At 46.9% G+C, this 19,197-nt stretch overlaps 2 protein-coding genes across 4 annotated transcripts; one reads left to right on the top strand and one right to left on the bottom strand.

Moving 5' to 3' along the window:
* Nucleotides 1–1,782: 1,782 nt before the first annotated feature.
* LOC310663572 (uncharacterized protein) lies at nucleotides 1,783–14,406 on the bottom strand. 3 transcript variants are annotated; one of them, XR_014504534.1, is made up of 5 exons: nucleotides 4,956–5,188; nucleotides 4,353–4,511; nucleotides 3,639–3,804; nucleotides 2,762–2,838; nucleotides 1,783–2,064 (listed from the first exon to the last, which is right to left on the bottom strand). XR_014504534.1 is itself a non-coding variant. In XM_083411562.1 (5 exons), exons 1-5 carry the CDS (start codon nucleotides 14,350–14,352, stop codon nucleotides 1,922–1,924), a joined length of 552 nt encoding a protein of 183 aa, XP_083267688.1. In that variant the 5' UTR covers nucleotides 14,353–14,406; the 3' UTR covers nucleotides 1,783–1,921. The 3 variants fall into 3 exon arrangements, 2 of the variants coding, with proteins under 2 accessions (XP_083267688.1, XP_083267687.1); XM_083411562.1 differs by lacking the exon at nucleotides 4,956–5,188 and adding an exon at nucleotides 14,346–14,406; XM_083411561.1 differs by having other exon boundaries at nucleotides 4,988–5,188.
* On the top strand, nucleotides 10,836–14,932 carry PTH2 (parathyroid hormone 2). The gene is made up of 3 exons (XM_083411563.1): nucleotides 10,836–10,870; nucleotides 10,949–11,063; nucleotides 14,244–14,932. Exons 2-3 carry the CDS (start codon nucleotides 10,960–10,962, stop codon nucleotides 14,653–14,655), a joined length of 516 nt encoding a protein of 171 aa, XP_083267689.1. The 5' UTR covers nucleotides 10,836–10,870; nucleotides 10,949–10,959; the 3' UTR covers nucleotides 14,656–14,932.
* The last annotated feature ends 4,265 nt before the right edge of the window (nucleotides 14,933–19,197 follow it).

The following is a 19,197-nucleotide window of genomic DNA, read 5'->3' as shown; positions in this document are numbered from 1 at the left end:
AGGGAAGAAGTCGAAATTTTGTAATACGTTTTTATTGGTTTTACCATTTAATCTTACATTCACACATAAAATAGAATCAAAAAGTGTAGAATTCTCAGAATTCTCGGACTTCCTTCCTCCCCTTCATGGAGTCTGCTAATAACCATTTTCCGCTGCATAGCATATCGTCCTCTATCCTTAAAACTCTATTTAGAAGAAGACAAAATTTGTGCAGTCTTTCAGGCAAATCGAAAATTGAGAATTGTCTGCAATATACCACATCGGCATATATGTACGTATATAATACATAATCATATGATGTGCTATATATATATCACATATCAAATCTTGTAATTTATTATTTACAGCCTTATCCTAGCACTGACTTATCTCTATAAAGTTAATAACAAAATACATAGGTCAATGCTATCTTGAACTTTGTTGCACCGGGCTCCTCTCCACCCCCCAAATTGTGTTGTCTTCTTTCTTTCTTTTAATGATTTGTTGTGGGGGACAGAGTACTTTTAATACATTTTAATTGTGCAAACCTAAATTTCATGGTATGCACTTCAATCCCTTCCACAAACTAGTGACCACTGGGAGGGAACCTGTGTACCTATGAAAATAAACAAATAGTAGTGTTTTGTTTTGTTTTTAGAAAGGCACAGGTTATGTTCCCACTCCCATTTACTGTGCCCTCACACCATTTCCAGTTTTGGGTTTCTAACCCGTGTTCACACAGTGTTATCCAAAACGCATATGTATCCTGTACTTTGTAATAATATAGTATTGTCTGAGGTGTTGTTTCTCAAACCAGCTTCACATCCATGGGAGTCCTTGAGCTCTTTTCAATTCCTATCTAGCCAAGGTGTGAAAATCATGCATAAGGACGTCCCAGCCTGCCAAATTGACAGTGCTGATATGAACAGCTGATGGGAAGTCGCAGGAGGAAGAGCTGTGAGATGGACCACAACTTCACTGTGCTCTAGGGTGGTAATGTGAACACACCCATAAAAATCAGTGCTGGTTTCGGGTGGTTCTGCAAGTAGCAGCATCAGGGAACACTGAACTACTTCACTCCAGAGATTTGATGTGGGAAGGTGGATATGGTTGTCTGTTGGGAGTTGTTAAAGTGGTACTTCCACCACCTAGGGACGCGGGTGGCGCTGTGGTCTAAAACACTGAGCCTCTTGGGCTTGCCGATCAGAAGGTCAGCAGTTCGAATCTGAGTGGTGGTGAGCTCCCAGTGCTCTGCCCCAGGTTCTGCCAACCTAGCAGTTTGAAAGCACACCAGTGCAAGTAGGTATTGCTGCAGCGGGAAGGTAAACAGTGTTTTCGTGCGCTCTGGCTTCCGTCACGGTGTTCCGTTGTGCCAGAAGTGGTTTAGTCATGCTGGCCACATGACCCAGAAAGCTGTCTGTGGACAAATGCCGGTTCCCTCGGCCTGAAGCGAGATGAGCACCACAACCCCAGAGTCGCCTTTGACTGGACTTAACTGTCCAGGGGTCCTTTACCTTTTTACCTTTTACTTCCACCACCTACGTTCAACCTGTATATCTGTAAACATTACAAAACTCCACAAGCTCCCAGAGATCCCCTGCCAAAGGAAATGAAACCCAGGAACTTCACAGTGCTGGGAGAGGTGGGGTAAGTTTAACAATGTGAAGCTGTTGAATCCTGAGTCTGACCTACTCTTAGACTTCAAGAGTTGGGGGTCTTGAGATGATGTTGGTCTCCATCAGCCTCACCCAGCACAGTTGTGAGTTGTCACCCCCAGCAAAAACACTCAATCCAGAGAAGAGCTAGAAGATCGAAAAGTAAGGCATGTTTATTAGGCTTCAATAAGAACGTTGAATGCACTGGAATATGGGCAGGTCTTGGAATCCTACACTGGGCCAGGATTCCATCATTAAGTGCTTCCGGTCCACAAAGTTGGGGAATATCACTGTTGCCACCCAGCCACGATTAACCAAGCAGCCCCCAAAAGTAGGAACACAGTGATGCTTAGCAGGACTATGACAGCCACCAGTCCTCCTGAGAGGCCTCCGAATGCAACATCCATGGAACGGAAACTGATAGGTAGACCTACCGTGGAAGGAAAGGGAAAAGAGACAAGACACATTTAGTATATGTAGTTAGCCCATAATATGCACGGGGGTCATGTTCTGGGGATTGCACTAAAGCCAAAATCATGTGCTTTTAATATATTTTGGAAACAAGGTGTTGCTCAGCAGGCACTCAAAGAAAAGAGCTTCCTTAAATTGCTTCACACTTTCTCTTCCCCCAAAGAACTCTGGGTTCCCCTTTCTCTGCATTTTATCCTAACAACAAGCCGGCAGCCAAGAGTAGCTAGCCCAAGCAGGTCACACAGTAACCTCTATGGCTAACTAGGATTTGAATCCAGGACTCTGAAGTCCAGCCTTCTAACCGTTACACCACTCCGTTTCTCAAACGCCTGTTGGAAGACAAATGTAGGAAGTTGGTCTCACTCTAAAGAAGGGGTGGGGGACCTGTGGACCTCCAGACAATGCAGGACTCCAACTCCCATCATCCCCAGCTAACACAGCCAATGGTCAGGGATGATGGGAAATGTAGTGCAGCAGTATCTCTGGAGGATCACAGGTTTCACCACTGTTCTTCTAGGAAGGAAGGCTCTCTCCAGTCCTCTATCCCCCCTCCCCCCCAAAAAAACTCCTCTATAAATCTTGAACCTGGACTACCAAGATGCCTGAAAGCTGTAGTTCCCCTTGTACCACCACCACCCCTCTGCCCCGCATGTCACCTCGTGTGTGGAAAGGCCGGGACCAGTTGGTTGCAGCAAGGAGGGTCTGGATTTGATTGTAGAGAAGGTACCGGGCACTGTCCAAAGTGGGAAGGGCAAGAAAAACAGATTTGGGCATGACGTGGTTAATGCTTTATGGGACACACACATAAAGCCCACTTTTCCCCCAGAGGTTTTTCAGATTATTACCCTTCTCTTGGTACTGGTGCTGACCTTTAAAGCCCTAAACGTCCTCAGCCCAGTATACCTGAAGGAGTGTCTCCACCCCAATCATTCTGCCCGGACACTGAGGTCCAGCGCCAAGGGCCTTCTAGCAGTTCCCTCCCTGCGAGAAGCCAAGTAACAGGGAACCAGGCAGAGGACCTTCTCGGTAGTGGCACCCGGAAACACGCTCCCACCAGATGTCAAAGAGAAAGACAACTACCAGACTTTTAGAAGACATCTGAAGGCAGCCCTGTTTAGGGAAGCTTTTAATGTTTAATAGACTATTGTATTTTAATATTCTGTTGGAAGCTGCCCAGAGTGGCTGGGGAAACCCAGCCAGATGGGTGGGGTATAAACAATATATTATTATTATTATTATTATTATTATTATTATTATTATTATTATTATTATTTCTCCTGAGGAACTCTGAGCAGGATAGATATTGGTTGCTTCCAGATGACCTGTTTATTAGGCATTCGTCCTGATTTGTTTGCACAAAGTTTGTAGGGAGGTTATACAACAGGCATTGTTTATTGCGCATTCTTTCCCTCGCTCCCTCAGGAAGTAGGATTAGACAAATTCATGGAGGGCAAGGCATGCAACCGAGACCCAGATGACACCATTCCTCTGTAAATAAGATATTTACCCAATGAGACCAAATAAACTTCTCACCTGTACCCTCGCCCAGGAAGGACTGCTTTCGTGCAGTTTTCATGGAGGCAAACTAAGGTGGGACCCACCTCATAAGCAAGGTCTTTTGTGATCAAAGGCTCCTCTGTCATTGGGCCACAATAGGGTATAGGGAACTTCCTACCAATCTTATAAGTGTGGTTGTGTCCTGGAAGGAAAAAGAACAATCTGATCTATTATCTCTTAAAGAACCCAGGAGAGGAGGGAGATTCAAATTACTTAGTGGTAGATGTTGATATACAGTGTAGCATCTGCCAACTGCCCAACAGTAGGGCCAGCCCCAGCAGCAATATGGCAAGCCTCTCCAGACAGGTGGTTTTATTATGTACATTTGGAAAGAGATAATATACCCCCTTACAATAACCCTATAAGGTAGATCAGGTTGAGCCAGTGAGCTTCATGGAGAGGGGATCTCAACCCCCATCTCCCCAACTATTAGTCCATGTTCTCAATGTTTACTGATCCAACCTTCCCTCCAGCTTCTTCCTAGAGAAGGTGGAAATGATAGAGAGAGGCAAACAAAGGACTAATTACTTTCAGGATTATATGGAATGGAGCACCACAGTTTCTGTACAAGTCAGGGATGTTGCGCTTTCCAAAACACCACTGGAAGGAGAATTTTTTGAAGTGCCAACTTATCAACAAAACTCTTGAGCAACTTTTTGCTTTATTCTACCTGCTCACCACTTCCATTACCTTCTGGTTTCACTTCCACCTCTATGGTAGCTGTCTCCCGGGAGGCCTGGCTAGGATCCAAGTCCTCTCTGGTCCACTGTTCATACAGGCAGTAGGCAGGTCGGAGCCAAAGAACGGTTGAGAGGCGGGAGTCCGGGTAGTATAAGGAAACAGGGTAATCTAATGAGTAAAGGAGGAGGGAGGGAAAGGGAACAGATACAGGCAGATGGGAAAGCAATTGAGGAAAAGGACGACACGGTGCTTGGAAGTTATAGCTTCTATATTACGCTGCTCTCAGCTGACTGTATTGCCTCCTTATGCCCCCCACCCCAAATTCCCAGAGGGACAGAATCCCAGCATCCTTCGTCCAATGAGCATAAGCTCCTTCTGCTTTCCAGAATTCATCTCCTGTGGTTTTCATTTCAAGGTTAAAGCCCTAAACGGCCCAGTATACCTGAAGGTTGCTCCTGCCAACCTAGCACGTCAAAGTGCAAGTAGATAAATAGGTACAGCTCCGGCGGGAAGGTAAACGGCGTTTCCGTGCGCTGCTCTGGTTCTCCAGAAGCGGCTTAGTCAACCCCAGAGTCGGCCACGACTGGACCTAATGGTCAGGGGTCCCTTTACCTTTAAGTATGGTTGTAGCCTGAGTCACTCACCTAGTACCAGCAGAGAAGCAGATCCGCCATATAGCAGAAGGTTTATGCCAAACAATAACATTGCCCCCTTCATCTTTGAAACAGGATAAAGGAAACCCTCCAAAAAGGCTATAAAGATTGCTTTCCCGAACCTACAACTGATCTGAACTAGAGGGGAAGGAGCAGAGAGGGATATTTAAAGGGGAAAAGACTCAGGCCACATGAGCTCCTAACATTTAAAGAACTGTGATACCACTTTAAACAGTCACAGCCTCTTCCACAAAGAATTCTGGGAGCAGGAGTTTGTGAAGGGTGCTGAGGGTTGTCAGGAGTCACCCCACAACACACACACCCCAGCTACAGTTCACAGATTTCCCTGTGAACAGGGATTCACTGTGAGCCACTCCATGAACAGCAGCTCTGTGAGGAGAATTGGCGTCTCCTAACTTCTCTCAGCACCCTTAACTCAATGCAGAAAGCCGAATCAGCTTTCATTGTGCAACCTCAATTGGCTGTGTGTGTAAATGCATCTCACCTAAAAATATTTCTAGGACAATCCTAGACATCTCTACTCAGAAGTAAGTCCTGTTAAACTCAAGAAGACTTACTCTCTGGTAACTGAGCACAAGATTTCAGTCTGTTCTGTTCTTTTCTTTCTTTTTTGGTTGATAAATGAATACCCTGTGTCCTTCGAGCATGTTCCACGTGGCTTATGGGGAGGGGGATGGAATTATAAATGCCACAAAATCAAATCACATGCACTTAAAAAAAACCAACAACCTGCCAAATCTATAAACAGCAGAGCAGGAAATAAAAACCGCCTGGATAAAAATCAATGTTAGGTTAACAAAAAGTAAGTTCAAACAAATGTGAAAAGCAGCAGCAATAAAACACACACATACGCTGAATTAAAATGCCTTGATGAATAAAAATGTTTTTCTCTTGCCCTGGAAAGTGGCAACAAATTTAGATGCCAGCCAGGTAAGGCCTGTTGCGTCTCCCCAACAAAGCTTGCAGGAAATCCCTACCCTAAAGTTGTTCATGCAGAAGTTTCACTGAATTCAACAGCATTTCTTCCAACCCCAATACATATGGTCTTAGTCTTGCTCTCTGTGTTCTGTCCACCTCCTACCCTTATGTAACTTGTGTAAAAACAGTGCGGATAGTTCTCCAGATGAATTGCAGGCGTGGCCAGCCCAACCATAGGACAGAGTGAGGCGGCTGAATCTTTGGTGTTATGAAAGGGTAGCAAATTGTTATTTATTTAATTTATTCTTACTGGATTGTATCCAGCTGAATTCTAGATGTGTTGAAATGATTGGGCCTAAATTAGCTGTGGCCATTAATTTCAATGGGCCTGTTCGATGACTGATGTTGAATACAATCCACTGCATTTTTGCTGCCAAGCAGGGATGGGTGAATTTGTCCATTTCTGTTTACTCATTTTCCCAGTCTTAAATTCAGTTCTGCGCATCAAGTTCGCATTTTGTTTAAGTTCTCTTTAAAACTTATCAGCATTACCCTGTTTCCTTATACTACCCGGACTCCCGCCTCTCAACTGTTCTTTGGCTCCGACCTGCCTACTGCTCCTAATAGAAATGTGTTTGTGTGAATTTTTGCCTAATATATTGATTTCTAAGCACACCTTACCCTCTCTCTTTTTTGTGCATATTACTTGGTTGGAGAACTGAGTTACAAGCACAGTTTTCAAAGGATGGCATTTTGAATCCTGTTATGTACTGAAGTTCTCACTCTGGGCCAGCAGGGGGATACTGTAGATAGTTATGCAAATGAAGGATCGAAAGTGATGTTCAGTGATTGGATAGTTTGTATGCAAATGAAGAATCAAAAGTGACTTTCAGTGATTGGATAGTTTTAGAAAGTTGTTACAGTAACAAGGTACTGGAGCTCTATATAAGCAGGCTGACTGAGGCCTTCAGTTCAGTTCTGTTCCAACTTACAAATAAAGAGCTGCTTTGGAGAAATTGCTGTGTCGTCTGCTGTGTCAACAACCCACAACTTAACAAATCCCGTATCATTTCAGAAAGAGCCGGTTACGTAGGTTCCCCTTCAAATGTTAACCGAATCAAATTTCTCCCCCATCCCTGCTGCCAAGTAAATACAGTACATTTGCAGGGTTGTCTGCCTTGGGCATCAATAACAACTTAGCCAACCTTAGGTGCTATACACATCATGAGAACAAAGGATGAGGCTGCCGGATCAGGCCAATGGCCCATCTAGTCCAGCATCCTGTACTCACAGAGGCCAAACAGATCCCTGGGGGGAACTCTCAGAAAGGACCACTAGAGCCTTCTTTCCTCCCCCTGTGGTTTCCAGCAACAGAGATTCAGAAACATCACTGCCTTCAGCTGTGCAGGCAGGAGACAACCACCATAGCCTGACTTGTGGGGTGGGCATTGGCTCTTTTGCCTCAGTCAGGCAGCAAAATAAAAAGCCCACCCCATCCCCACCTCAGGGCATTGCATGGGCGATCTCCCTGCCCATGACTGAACCCTTCTCAAGCTCAGGCAAACATCTCTTGCGCAAAACTCACACCAATCTAGTTGCCAGCATCTGCTTCACATCTGCGAAAGGCCTGTGTTGCTTTTATACTGGAATGTTTAGACCACGGGTAGGCAAACTAAGGCCCGGGGGCCGGATCCAGCTCAATCGCCTTCTAAATCCAGCCCATGGATGGTCTTGGAATCAGTGTGTTTTTATATGAGTAGAATGTGTGCTTTTATTTAAAATGCACCTCTGGGTTATTTGTGTGGCATAGGAATTCATTCATTTTTTTCTTCCTCACAATATAGTCTGCTCCCCTCCCACAGGGTCTGAGGGACAGTGGACCGGCCCCCTGCAGAAAAAGTTTGCTGACCCCTGGTTTAGACCCCCTTATCTCTACAGGCTGAGGCTTCCATTTCTTTCTGTTTGTTTGTTTGTGTTGGGATTAAAGTCAAGTGCCACCTCTGAGAGCACTGGCTACGTCTGAGAAGCCCGCACATCCTGAGAGGCCTGTGCACCCGGGGGTGGGTGCCCAGCTCCGTTAATTTATGAAAGCAATTGAGCATCTGGCTCTGCGTCTCTGATCCCAATGCCCAATTAGCCGCATTGGGGTCAGTGCTGGCAGCTGAGGCGCTATTGATAACTTCAGCGACGACAACGCCTCGTTGTGTTCCCTCCAGCAAAGTCGGCATCTGAATGTCTGATTAAGATATTCACTGACAAAACCCAGAGTCTGCTCTTCCCCACACCTTCTCCTCTCTTAATCCACCAGGGCCTTTTAAATGTATGGTCCCATGTTCTCAGCAGCCTGGTCCAGATATACAGTGGTACCTCGGGTTAAGTATTTAATTGGTTCCGGAGGTCCATTCTTAACCTGAAACTGTTCTTAACCTGAAGCACCACTTTAGCTAATGGGGCCTCCCGCTGCCGCCGGAGCACGATTTCTGTTCTCATCCTGAAGCAAAGTTCTTAACCCAAGGTACTATTTATGGGTTAGTGGAGTCTGTAACCAGAAGCGTATGTAACCTGAAGCGTCTGTAATCCAAGGTAACACTGTACCTCATATCAAGATATCTGTAGATAGGAAGCAGCTGTGATTTAAACTGCTGATATTAGACCCTGTGTTCCCCCAGAACCAGGAGATCCTGCCTCTTTCCACAGCAAATGCAAAGGTTTGAAATATGAGTTCTGCTTGTGGACCCATGGCATACTGGTAAATTGAGGAGCATATATAGAACCGCTGCTTCCAGTCTGGCAATTCAGCAGGCTTGCTAAAATCAAAGTTCTTCTCGGTGGGAAGAACTTTGCCATTTTAGGCCTTGCTCTTTTACAATACAAAGAATCCTGGGAACTTTAGTTTGTTAAGGGTTCTGGGAATTGCAGCTTTGTGAAGAGTAAACTGAGGTACCTAGGATTATTTGGGGGAAGTCAGGTGCTTTAGAAGCATGGTGTGTCCATCTTCCTTCTCCTTTCCTTCTGGTAGCCTGTTATTAAACAATCCCGGTTGGATGGCTGCTGACTGAAGCTATTTTGGGAGAGGAGAAGCCAAATGGCAGTTGGTTTCAGCTAGGCCCATAGGGGGAAGCCAGGTGGAACAGTGGCGTAGCGTGGGTTGTCAGCACCCGGGGCAAGGCAAGTAATTTGCGCCCCCTAACCCGTGGAGCCAGGTAGGGGCAGAGAGCTGTGAGTGTGAGCGCCCCCCCCCAGATGTTGCGCCCGGTGCGGCCGGCACCCCCTGCACCCCCCACGCTACGCCACTGAGGTGGAATTCCCTTTGAGAGGACACTTCTGGAGAAGGCTTCATCTAGCCTGACTGATGAAGTAGGTCTTTCCTCTCCCTCAGATGCAGCCAAGTAGAATTGCTGGTGATGGAGACAGTCCTGGAAGAGGAACCCCAAACAGCAATTGCTTTCAACCAGGCTGGTGGAGCAGACCTCAATGAATATGTACATACCTTCCAACATCCGAACAGCAAAAATTGGGACACCATCTTCCCATTTTTTGTCACAAGAGGACAGTGACCATGTGATCGCTGCACGATTTCACACTGTAACAGCCCCCCCCCCCAAATGCTTTTTTCAGACACAGCACCCAAAAGCGTGTGTTTTGTGGTGCCACACAAGATTGCAAGCCTGGAAAAAAGCATTTTTTCAGGGGGAGATTACAGCATGAAATCGTGCAAGATCATGGCACCCAAAATGGCCGCCATTCTCTCGCAATAAAAAATGGGATGTCCCAGTTTTTCCGGGACACTTGTCAGGTGTGTGTATCACAGCGGCACTACCGCCTCTTGCAAACACCATGGAAATGGATCTAATGACGAATATCAAAGGCCATGTTTGGCTCATGCCTGTGCTCCAACTTGAATTTGATGCACATTCCCTTCTTAAGACTTGCTGTGACCCAGGATGCACTTCTTCCACTGCCCAACGGAATGGCCCGTCTCCTTGCCCTACCCTCAGTCATATCAACTGCAACTTGTTTGTGTGCCTATTAGCGAGCCTCGTGTTAATGAGGCCCGGAGGGAAGTGAGACCACCCAGCCGCCCACCCTCCATCGACAACCAAGCAGTGAGTCACGCCATAGTGTGGGAGCAGGTTTCATTAGCGGTGGTTCTGAATGAGACCTTCCAAGTGGGGTCAAGGGGATCCGATAGCGTTTGCTCTGATAATGAGAAGAACACAAGCAGCCTAATTTCCCTGTCTTGTTAACATTCACATCATCTCCATATACACACACTTCCGTTTGCTCCTTGACTTCCAGGCACAAGTCCAAAAAGTTTTTAGCGGGACAAAAGAAAACCTCTTGAACCTGTGCATAGAAGTCCCAGATCAAACAGAAGAAATTGCAGGCAAAGGGAAGTGTGGACGAGGGACCCCCCTCTCCACAAATGCATATTAAACATGCAATTCTTTTGCACTAAAAATTCCACTCTGTCTGTGCCTATGGACTTTTAACATCAATGTGTTCTCACCAGTGTCTCCCCACTATCCCCCACAATACCTTTCCATCCTTCTGTTTAGTTCCATCATCTTTAATCACCCGTCCTTTATTTCTCTCAGTCAAACTTTAACCCCCCCCCTCACACACACACACAATTATCTCATAATTTCCCCCTCCACAGTCCATATTCTGACCCCATTCCTTGCTGTGCCTTATTATTTTCTTTTATTAGAGTGACCCGGGGGCAACCCATTCCAATCTGATCCATTCCATCTTTTCCCGCCTCAAAGCATCGTCTTCCCATTGATCTGGACCCTGGACGCCTCCACTTGCCCTCTGTGCTGATGTCACAAGCAGAGGCAGAGGGGTATAAATTCACCAGAGGGAGATTGCTGGAGGCAGGAAACAGAGGACTGGGATACAAGAACCCCTGTACTGTGGCACCAACATACATAGGTAAGGAATCCAGGGGTGGGAGCCTGCCGGTGTTGCCCTTTTCACACACCAATCCCTTTCCCTGTCTTTCCCTCCTAGCCTCAGGAGCCATGGAAGCAGCGTTTGGAGCCTGCAAAAGTCCCAGGGCCACCTTAGTCATTCTCAGTTCTTGCTTGCTGCTGTCTTCAGGGGCTGTGGTGCACAACTCAGGCAGGTAAGTTGAAGGGGTTTTTCTTTGTGTGGGGGTTTTCCCCTGACCACCTTTTCCATCAGTCATTCTAGATCTGCTAAAAACCATGTGAGCCATTTTCCATCTGAACCAGATTTACAGTGGACACAAATGGGCAAGTGTGTGTGTGTGTGTGTGTGCATTTAAAGTTTAGTTACATGACCAAATTCTTGCAAAAGAGGTATGTGGCAGAGAAGGGGATTGGGAAAGGAAAGGAGAAAGTTCTTCACCCAAAATAGTTTTTAAGAATGTGTTGATCAGAGGCAGCCAACACAGTGCCGTCCAGGTGCAGCCAGTGTAGCATCGTCCCATCAGCCCCAGTCAATGTGAGCGATGATCAGGGATGATGGGAGTTGTAGTTGGACAACATCTTGGTGGAACCAAGTTGACTATCCCAATATAGGTAGTGGAATAAATAGGGGGGGGGGGTACATTTTGTTGCCTTTTTGGGAACCTCCTCTCTCACTTTTTCAACTGCTGGTTGCTTCTTTCTCTTCCAAAAGAAGCCAGGATGGGGAAAGAAGACATTAATACTGACTCTTTATCCTTTTTGGGGGAGAAGAGGCAGCAAGAAGGTGCAAAGGGAGAAGTTTGCAGTTTCAGGAGAGGGGAAAGAGGGGCTGGGCTGGGAAGGGTTAAGCAGAATGTGAATGGAGCAGGGGCTTTGTTTCAAAGTATAATGAGAGGTTCTAGAGTTGGAAAGATTTGTCGCTATTCTCAGGTGAAATTCACTCACATACCCGCAGACTCGTGTCTCACAATTACAGTTGATTGGGAGTCCTTGCGCAACAAACCCCCGTTTTGCAGTAAGGAAAGTGGCAGGAAAATGCACCGGGAAGGGGGGGGGGCGGCACTTGCATTGACACAACTGCCATGTGACGAACCCGCAAACAATTCAGAATGAAGGTTCATAGTCAAGGTTGTCCAATCTCCCTCCAGACAAACCAGGATGAACAAACAGGTTGTCTGGAAGAAGAGCTCAAATAATCCCCAATTCTATTACTGATTTAAGGACTAGCTCCACCATTTTTGTCCGTAATTTGCTCATGGAATTCTTCAACATGGATTCCAATGGAATGGAATGGGGCCTGCAACAAAATGTTGCAGTGTTTGTGGAGTGCTTCTGTTCAAGATTCGAAGCCATCTTCTCCACCACCACCACCCCATATTTTCATTTCCCATCCTCAGCTGCTTCTCAGTATTTCGTAGCCACACTGAGTACACTCAGTCCTTGGGCTGTTTTTGAGGTTCCCTTCTCCTTAGGTCTGTAGTTTTCGGACTTGTGCAAACTTTGCAGTTTCCTTGAGTCCATAACAGACTTGAGTCCACAATAGCTCCCTCTTCTGCAGAGGCGGTGCTTTTGTTGTTGTTGTTGTTGTTGTTCAAATAAACAATGAAACTCACAGCCTGGACATAAGTAATGGAGGGAATGATGGTTTTGAAGAAGAGACCTGAAAAAGGCACAGAGAACAGGGGCCTCTTCAGACTGGTGTTTTATTGCAGGTGTATTCTGCAATATGTTCCTGACACAATCATAATGTATCAGTAGTGGGTTTCCTCTTCACGCTTTATTTGTCATTCTGCAACGCTTCCTCGATGCTACGACATTATTGCTTTCCAGAGGGGCTAAAGCACGACAAAAGCGGGACAAAAATAAACCAGTATGTTTGGGGTAAAGAAAGTTATGGGATCCCAGCAACAGGTTATGGGATTATTACTGATTGTAGACAAAGCAGTATATGACCGCCCCAAAACTTTTGCAGGCACAAACTGAATGGAAAGCAGAACTGCGCATGGCCAACCTTACTGCCTCATGAGTACAGTGGTACCTCTGCTTGCGAACGGGATCCATTCCGGAGGCCCGTTCGCAACTTGAAAAGAGAGCAACCTGAAGCGCCATATCTGCACAGGTGGGCGGCGTGATTTGCTGCTTGTGCGCTGCACGAAGCACAATTTAGTACTTCTGTGCATGCGCAAGCGGCGAAACCCGGAAGTAACCTTTTCCGGTACTTCCAGGTCGCCGCAGGACGTAACCTGAAAGAACGTAACATGAAGCAAACGTAACATGAGGTATGACTGTATTTCAGTGAGAATGCACAATAAAACAGATGCTTGGAGGGGCCCAAAGTCTATCAAATGTCTAGTTGAACAGTTGAACAGAACAGGGAATTAATAGCAGGGATGCCTGTCCCCTCCTTGCCCTTCTTGAGAGCATCCTGGAGGCATCTGCCTGGCAAGGACAGAATGCTGAAGGCAGACACTGAGCCAGCAACACACACCCCAGAATCTGAGCTCTCCCCGCAAGGGACCTTACTGGTGGAGGTGGCTCCTAGGTGTCTTCCAGCAGGCTTGAGACTATGGGTTTCTTACTCTACTTCCTGCCTATTAATTAAGCTTCCAGTATGTCCCACCAACTAACAGCCGCCAGGTTACAGTATATCAAATTCCTAGCGCAGGATTGGGGAACCCGCAGAGCTCACCTTTGAAGCAATGCAGCTCCCTTCAGCGCCAGCCAGCATGGCCAATGGTCAGGGACAGCAGGAGTTAAAAGCACCCAACTCCCCTCTCGTCAAAAAACTGTAGTTTGTGATGGGTGCTGGGAATTGTAGCTGTGTGAGGGATGAACTGCAGCTGCCGGGACTCTTTGGGTGGGTGCGCTGTAAATGTATTTTGTATACACAGCCTAAATATATCTAGTCTTTATTAAAGCACCTAAAGGCTTGTTTTTGTTGCAACAGGCTAACACGGGTGGCTTTCTGAAGATTGCTTATTGTGTGGGCAACCTTAGGAGGATCCGTACTTGTGCTGTGCTTCCTTCAGAAGGCAATATTGGGACTCCTCGGTTCCAATCTACTTGATCCCTCCTCTGGAGAACTCAGTGTTATGTACTGAAGTTCTCACCCTGGGCCAGCAGGGGGATACTGCAGATAGTTCAGGTCCACATATGCAAATAAGGGATCGAAAGTGATGTTCAGTGATTGGCTAGTTACAGAAAATGGTTACTGTTGCGTTCTAGTGGAGCTCTGTATAAGCAGGCTGGCTGAACCCTTCAGTTCAGTTCTGTTCTGGCCTGTGAATAAGCAAGAGCTGTTTGAAGAATCACTGTGTCATCTGATATGTTCACCCACAACTTAACACTCAGGTTTCCTATACTTTCTCTCTCAGCAGGCTCTGGAGACGTGAAGTGTCCCAGTATTCTCCACCAGGGGGCAGCGTTGACCTCAAAGGAGCCCTTGTTCCCTGGAGCCTCAGCATCCCATCCACCACCTTGCATGACTGGATGCTCAAGTGGATGTCCTCAGATGTCACAGCCCCCTGGGCTGAGGACAGTGAAGATGAAGGGCAAAACAGGAAGTCCCGCCCGTGGGGCCCAGCGAGACAGGAAGCTCCGTCTCCTAGGGGCCAGAAGGTGGCGCTGTACCAAGCCAGCTGGGTTCCAGGTTGGGGCAGGAAGCGAAGTATTGTGCTAGCGGATGATGCCGCCTTCAGGGAGAAAAGCAAGATGCTGACAGCCATGGAGAGGCAGAAATGGCTCAACTCCTACATGCAAAAGCTTTTGGTGGTGAACTCTGAGTAGAAGGAAGTGGGGGAATTGGCAGGAGGTAGAGCAGGCACGGAGATGCGAGGTGCAAGAAGGGTCAACCCAGCTGCGTTTCGCCTCTCTCAGAACCAAATCCAGGGCATTGCTTGAGTGACTGGGTTTACTTACGTGCTGCTTTTCCACAAGGAGCGGGGCCCAAAGCAAAACGACTACAGTGGAACCTCGGTTTTCAAACTCAATCCATTCCGGAAGACCGTTCGGCTTCCGAAAAGTTCGAAAACCAAGGATCATTGGGCTGGCTGCAAAGTCAATGGGGGGTGGGGTGGCTCGGAAGCCTTTCAGCCTCTGAAAATCGTTTTGAAAACCGGAGCAGTTACTTCCGGGTTTTTGGCGTTTGGAAGCCGGAACGTTCCAAAACAGAGGCATTTGGGCACCGAGGTTTGCCTTTATACAGAATACAGAGCATGTCAGTAAATTCAAAAATGGCAAAAATGAACCATTAGACAAACACAGAATTATATATATACACACACACACACACACACACAATGGTACCTCGGGTTACATACGCTTCAGGTTACAGACGCTTCAGGTTACAGACTCTGCTAACCCAAAAATATTACCTCAGGTTAAGAACTTTGCTTCAGGATGAGAACAGAAATCATGCGACGGCAGCTGGAGGCCCCATTAGCTAAAGTGGGGCTTCAGGTTAAGAACAGTTTCAGGTTAAGAACAGACCGCCAGAACGAATTAAGTTCTTAACCCGAGGTACCACTGTATAACCAATCTAGGTTTAGGTACATAAATAAAAAACAAAACAAAACAAGAGTTAACTGACAAAAGGTTTCTGCTTCTGGTCTTCCTGCACTCTGAGGTGGGCGGTGTATCAACTGACCATTTAGAACAGGAATAGGCAATTGGAAGTCTGGAAGCAGCATTTTACCACCCCTCCACCCTAAAAGGCTTTTTACCGCTTGTGCTCTGGCATAGCTCCTGATGCCAGGGAACTCGGACGCACCCAAAACACTTCCATGGTTGAGTTGCTCAGTGATTTATCCCTAGCTGAGAGCCAGGCGAAATCTCTTTCACCCCTGCTGTTGGGATGGCTAGTCAGTGACCCTGAAGGATTCCAACCCCCATAATCACTGCTAGGCTCCTCCGGATGATATATTTATTCAACATTCATCCTCATTTGTTTGTACAAAGCTGTGTGTGCTGGGTAGACTATGGCTGTGCTCACATAACTGGCTTAATAACCCCACACAGTGGGGTTGTGTCATTTCCCCCTCTAAATGCCTCCTCTTTGAGCTGCTATTAGGTCCACAGTGGGTGAAAATGCAGGTACCTGCATCTTCCCTGCCTGCCCCACATTTGCAGGTCTAATAGCAGCAGGTGCGTTTAATTTAGATTGGGGAAATGGTTCATTGGAAATGATTAAGCCTTGCCTCCATAACATAGCTGATTTAAAGTGAAGCAGGGGGAAACACTTGGGGAACCAATAATGGATTTTCTCCTTCAGCCCTTAGGTAGTGAAATGTAGAAGGTCTGTTGCAGTAAAAACCCTTGAAGAAAAAGAGAATCGGGTTGAATAAGATAATTTAGAGCTGGATGGGTCCTTAGAGGTCGTCTCGTCCACCCTTGCTCAGGGCATGAAACTTGCAACTACAGCAGGAAAGGGGAAACTCTGACCCTCCAGAGATTCTGATAGACTCCATCTTCCATCAGCTGGAGTCAATGCAACCAAGAGACAGGGATGATGGGAGCGGCAGTCAAAGGTTCCCCATCTCTGAACTACGCCATTCCTGGCTGACAGCCATCCAGCCTCTTCTTAAAACACTTGCAGTTTAGGAGAGCCCACTAACTCCTAAGGCAGACCACCCCACATACAAAACACATTTTTCAGTTGAGAAGGGTCTAATGTTCTGCCAAAATCTGCTTCCCTGCAAATTCCACCCACTTTGGTCTCGTCCTGTCCTGTGAGCAACAAATAGCAAGTCTGTCTTGAGACCGCGTAGCAGGTGGATTTATTACTGCATGAGCCTCACTAAAGGCTGTTTGAGACAGCAGTTGTGCTTGGTTTCCTAGAAAAGATGGTCACTTTGCGTTGCCAGTTGGCCAGTTATGGGAGAAGAGAAGTCACAGGAAGGTCACCGAGAGGGTTGCCTCTGCCCTTTGCTGAACATCTGTTTCACACTCTCTCCACTTATGTTCACTTCAGCAACATCTGTACTGAAATTGGAAGGATACAGAGAAGTTTAGGAAGGCCTCTGTGCTTGTATCTCGCACTCTCCACTTGGCTGTTTTATTTTCCCTGTTCTAATAAAATATGAGATTTAGTTTGTCTTGTTTTGTATTTCCTCTGTTGGGGGCGGGAATGAACAGCACAACAAGGTTTCTCCAGGGAAAGGGTTCGCAAGTTAGTTATTTTAAAAATTATCCCTCCTAATATTTTTACGTATACCAAAAGTGCAAACAGTTGTATTCAACAGAATTTCCTAAAAGCTAAGTAAAAACAACAAAACTATATGAAACAGAGCAATGTGTAAAATGGTAAACTAAAAATTAAAAAGTCCACACTTTTATGATTTTCTGTGTCCACTTCATGAATTATATAAGGGCAGTGCTTTTTTTCTGGGGAGACGCAGGGGAACGCATACCCCTAAACATTTTGTGAATCTAAGTTTGGCCTCATTGAGGGGGTCCATATTTCAAAATGAATAGGAAAATGAGAGTACCCCTAAACATTATTTTTAGGGGGGAAATGTACTGCATGAGGGAGGGAATCTAAAAGGCCCAAGAAGGCCCACTTCTCCATTATCAACAAGTGAAAATCCACAGGTTGCGGACTGTCCAGCAGGATCTCCTCAATATATTAAAAATCGGTGTGTTCTGGTATTAGGTATCCTGTTCCCAAGTTTTTTAGGGCAGCAAAACACTGAACTTGGCTCAGTAGTGTGCAGAGTTTTCAATGCCACTGTGATGTGTGTAAAGCTGGGTGTCCGCCTGAGCACCCTAGTTGCTAAATTTTATACTAGCTGCAGCTTCCAAGCCAGGCAGAAGGGTAGTCCTATGTATGGGGCAGTGTGGTGCAATGGTTAGAGCATTGGGCTAAGACCTGGGAGACCAGGGTTCAAATCCTCACATCCACGGCGCTCCCTGAATCACCTCAGGCCAGCCAGTGACTCACTCTCAGCCTAACCTACCACATGGAGTAGTTGTGAGGATAAAATGAGGAGGAAGAGGAACCATGTAGATTGCCTTCAGCTCCAGTTAACTAGCCTGCATTCAGGTACCCGTTTAGGGCTTGCACAGCCTCTCCCAATTCAGATGTTTCAGGGGACAGAGCTGGGCATTAGTTTACTGGCAACCTCTTGTGCCAAATCCCCTAATGAGCCCCCTCCCTATGGTTTCAGCTAGCTATGATACGAAGCGCTGAGAGCAAAAGTATTACGGAGGGCAAAATTGTGCTCTCTGGCACCCTGCAGACCAACAGCTCCAGCCGCCAGCATCACGAAAGGGCAGGGATGGTGGCAGCGGAGCCCATCTAACAGCTACCTGCATTAAAGGTAAAGGTAAAGGTACCCCTGCCCGTATGGGCCAGTCTTGACAGACTCTAGGGTTGCGCGCCCATCTCACTCAAAGAGGCCGGGGGCCAGCGCTGTCCGAAGACACTTCCGGGTCACGTGGCCAGTGTGACAAACTGCATCTGGCGAGCCAGCACAGCACACGGAACGCCATTTACCTTCCCGCTGGTAAGCGGTCCCTATTTATCTACTTGCACCCGGGGGTGCTAGGTTGGCAGGCGCTGGGACCGAACGACGGGAGCGCACCCTGCCGCGGGGCTTCGAACCGCCGACCTTTCGATTGGCAAGTCCTAGGTGCTGAGGCTTTAACCCACAGCGCCACCCGCGTCCCTATACCTGCATTATGGGTTGTTAAAGATTAAGAAAAGGCAGTATCCAGCCCAACACAGACAGACTCAGAAGCAATAAGCTACTCAGAACCTGTGGAAGAACAGCAGAGTAGGACTATTTCCTCTACTGCTTTGGGCACCTGGTTTCTTGATGCACACAAGACAGGCTGCCAGACTAGATAAACCTTTGGTCAGATCTATCCGAGCTCTTAGCCTTCTCACGAACCCACAACTGCAGCTGCCCCCTTTGCAGCCATTCGATCTGCGGCACATTAGCAGGGGATCCTGTTTCGCTCCTTCCCACGAAAAGGCGTCGCCTCCGTTCTTTTTTTAGGGATAGAGAAAGCTGTGTTACGCCAAGTCAGACCGCCGGTTCATTTAGCTGGCTGACTGGCAATGGCTCTCCAGGTTTCAGATAGGGATCTCTCCCAGCCCTGCCTAGAAGTGCTAGGAATGAGAGTTGGGCCCTTCTGCATGCAAAGCAGATGTCCTTACAGCAGAGCTCATCCCTTTCCCTCTAGTTTAGCATGTCAGGCTGCTGTTAAAGGCCCAGTAACGAAAATCCTGTTCTGGCAGGAGCGAGCCATGGAGATCATTAGGTCTGACACTCCTGTGCAGATCCTGTTTTTGTCAATAGCTCCTATTCCCCCAAATTGGCTTAACTT

Source organism: Podarcis tiliguerta (genome assembly GCF_965153285.1).
Source record: "Podarcis tiliguerta genome assembly, chromosome: 13".
NCBI lineage: Eukaryota > Metazoa > Chordata > Lepidosauria > Squamata > Lacertidae > Podarcis > Podarcis tiliguerta.
The sequence above is the reverse complement of the archived record's forward strand: the minus strand, read 5'-3'. Positions and strand labels throughout refer to the sequence as shown.

Coding starts and splice junctions, on each gene's coding strand:
- PTH2 (XM_083411563.1), top strand. CDS start 10,960: ATGGAAGCAGCGTTTGGAGCCTGCAAAAGTCCCAGGGCCACCTTAGTC. Junction 11,064..14,243: donor GTGGTGCACAACTCAGGCAG/GTAAGTTGAAGG, acceptor TTTCTCTCTCAG/CAGGCTCTGGAGACGTGAAG.
- LOC310663572 (XM_083411561.1), bottom strand. CDS start 5,060: ATGAAGGGGGCAATGTTATTGTTTGGCATAAACCTTCTGCTATATGGC. Junction 4,512..4,987: donor TGCTTCTCTGCTGGTACTAG/GTGAGTGACTCA, acceptor TTTACTCATTAG/ATTACCCTGTTTCCTTATAC. Junction 2,839..3,638: donor CTTCCTGGGCGAGGGTACAG/GTGAGAAGTTTA, acceptor CACTTTGGACAG/TGCCCGGTACCTTCTCTACA.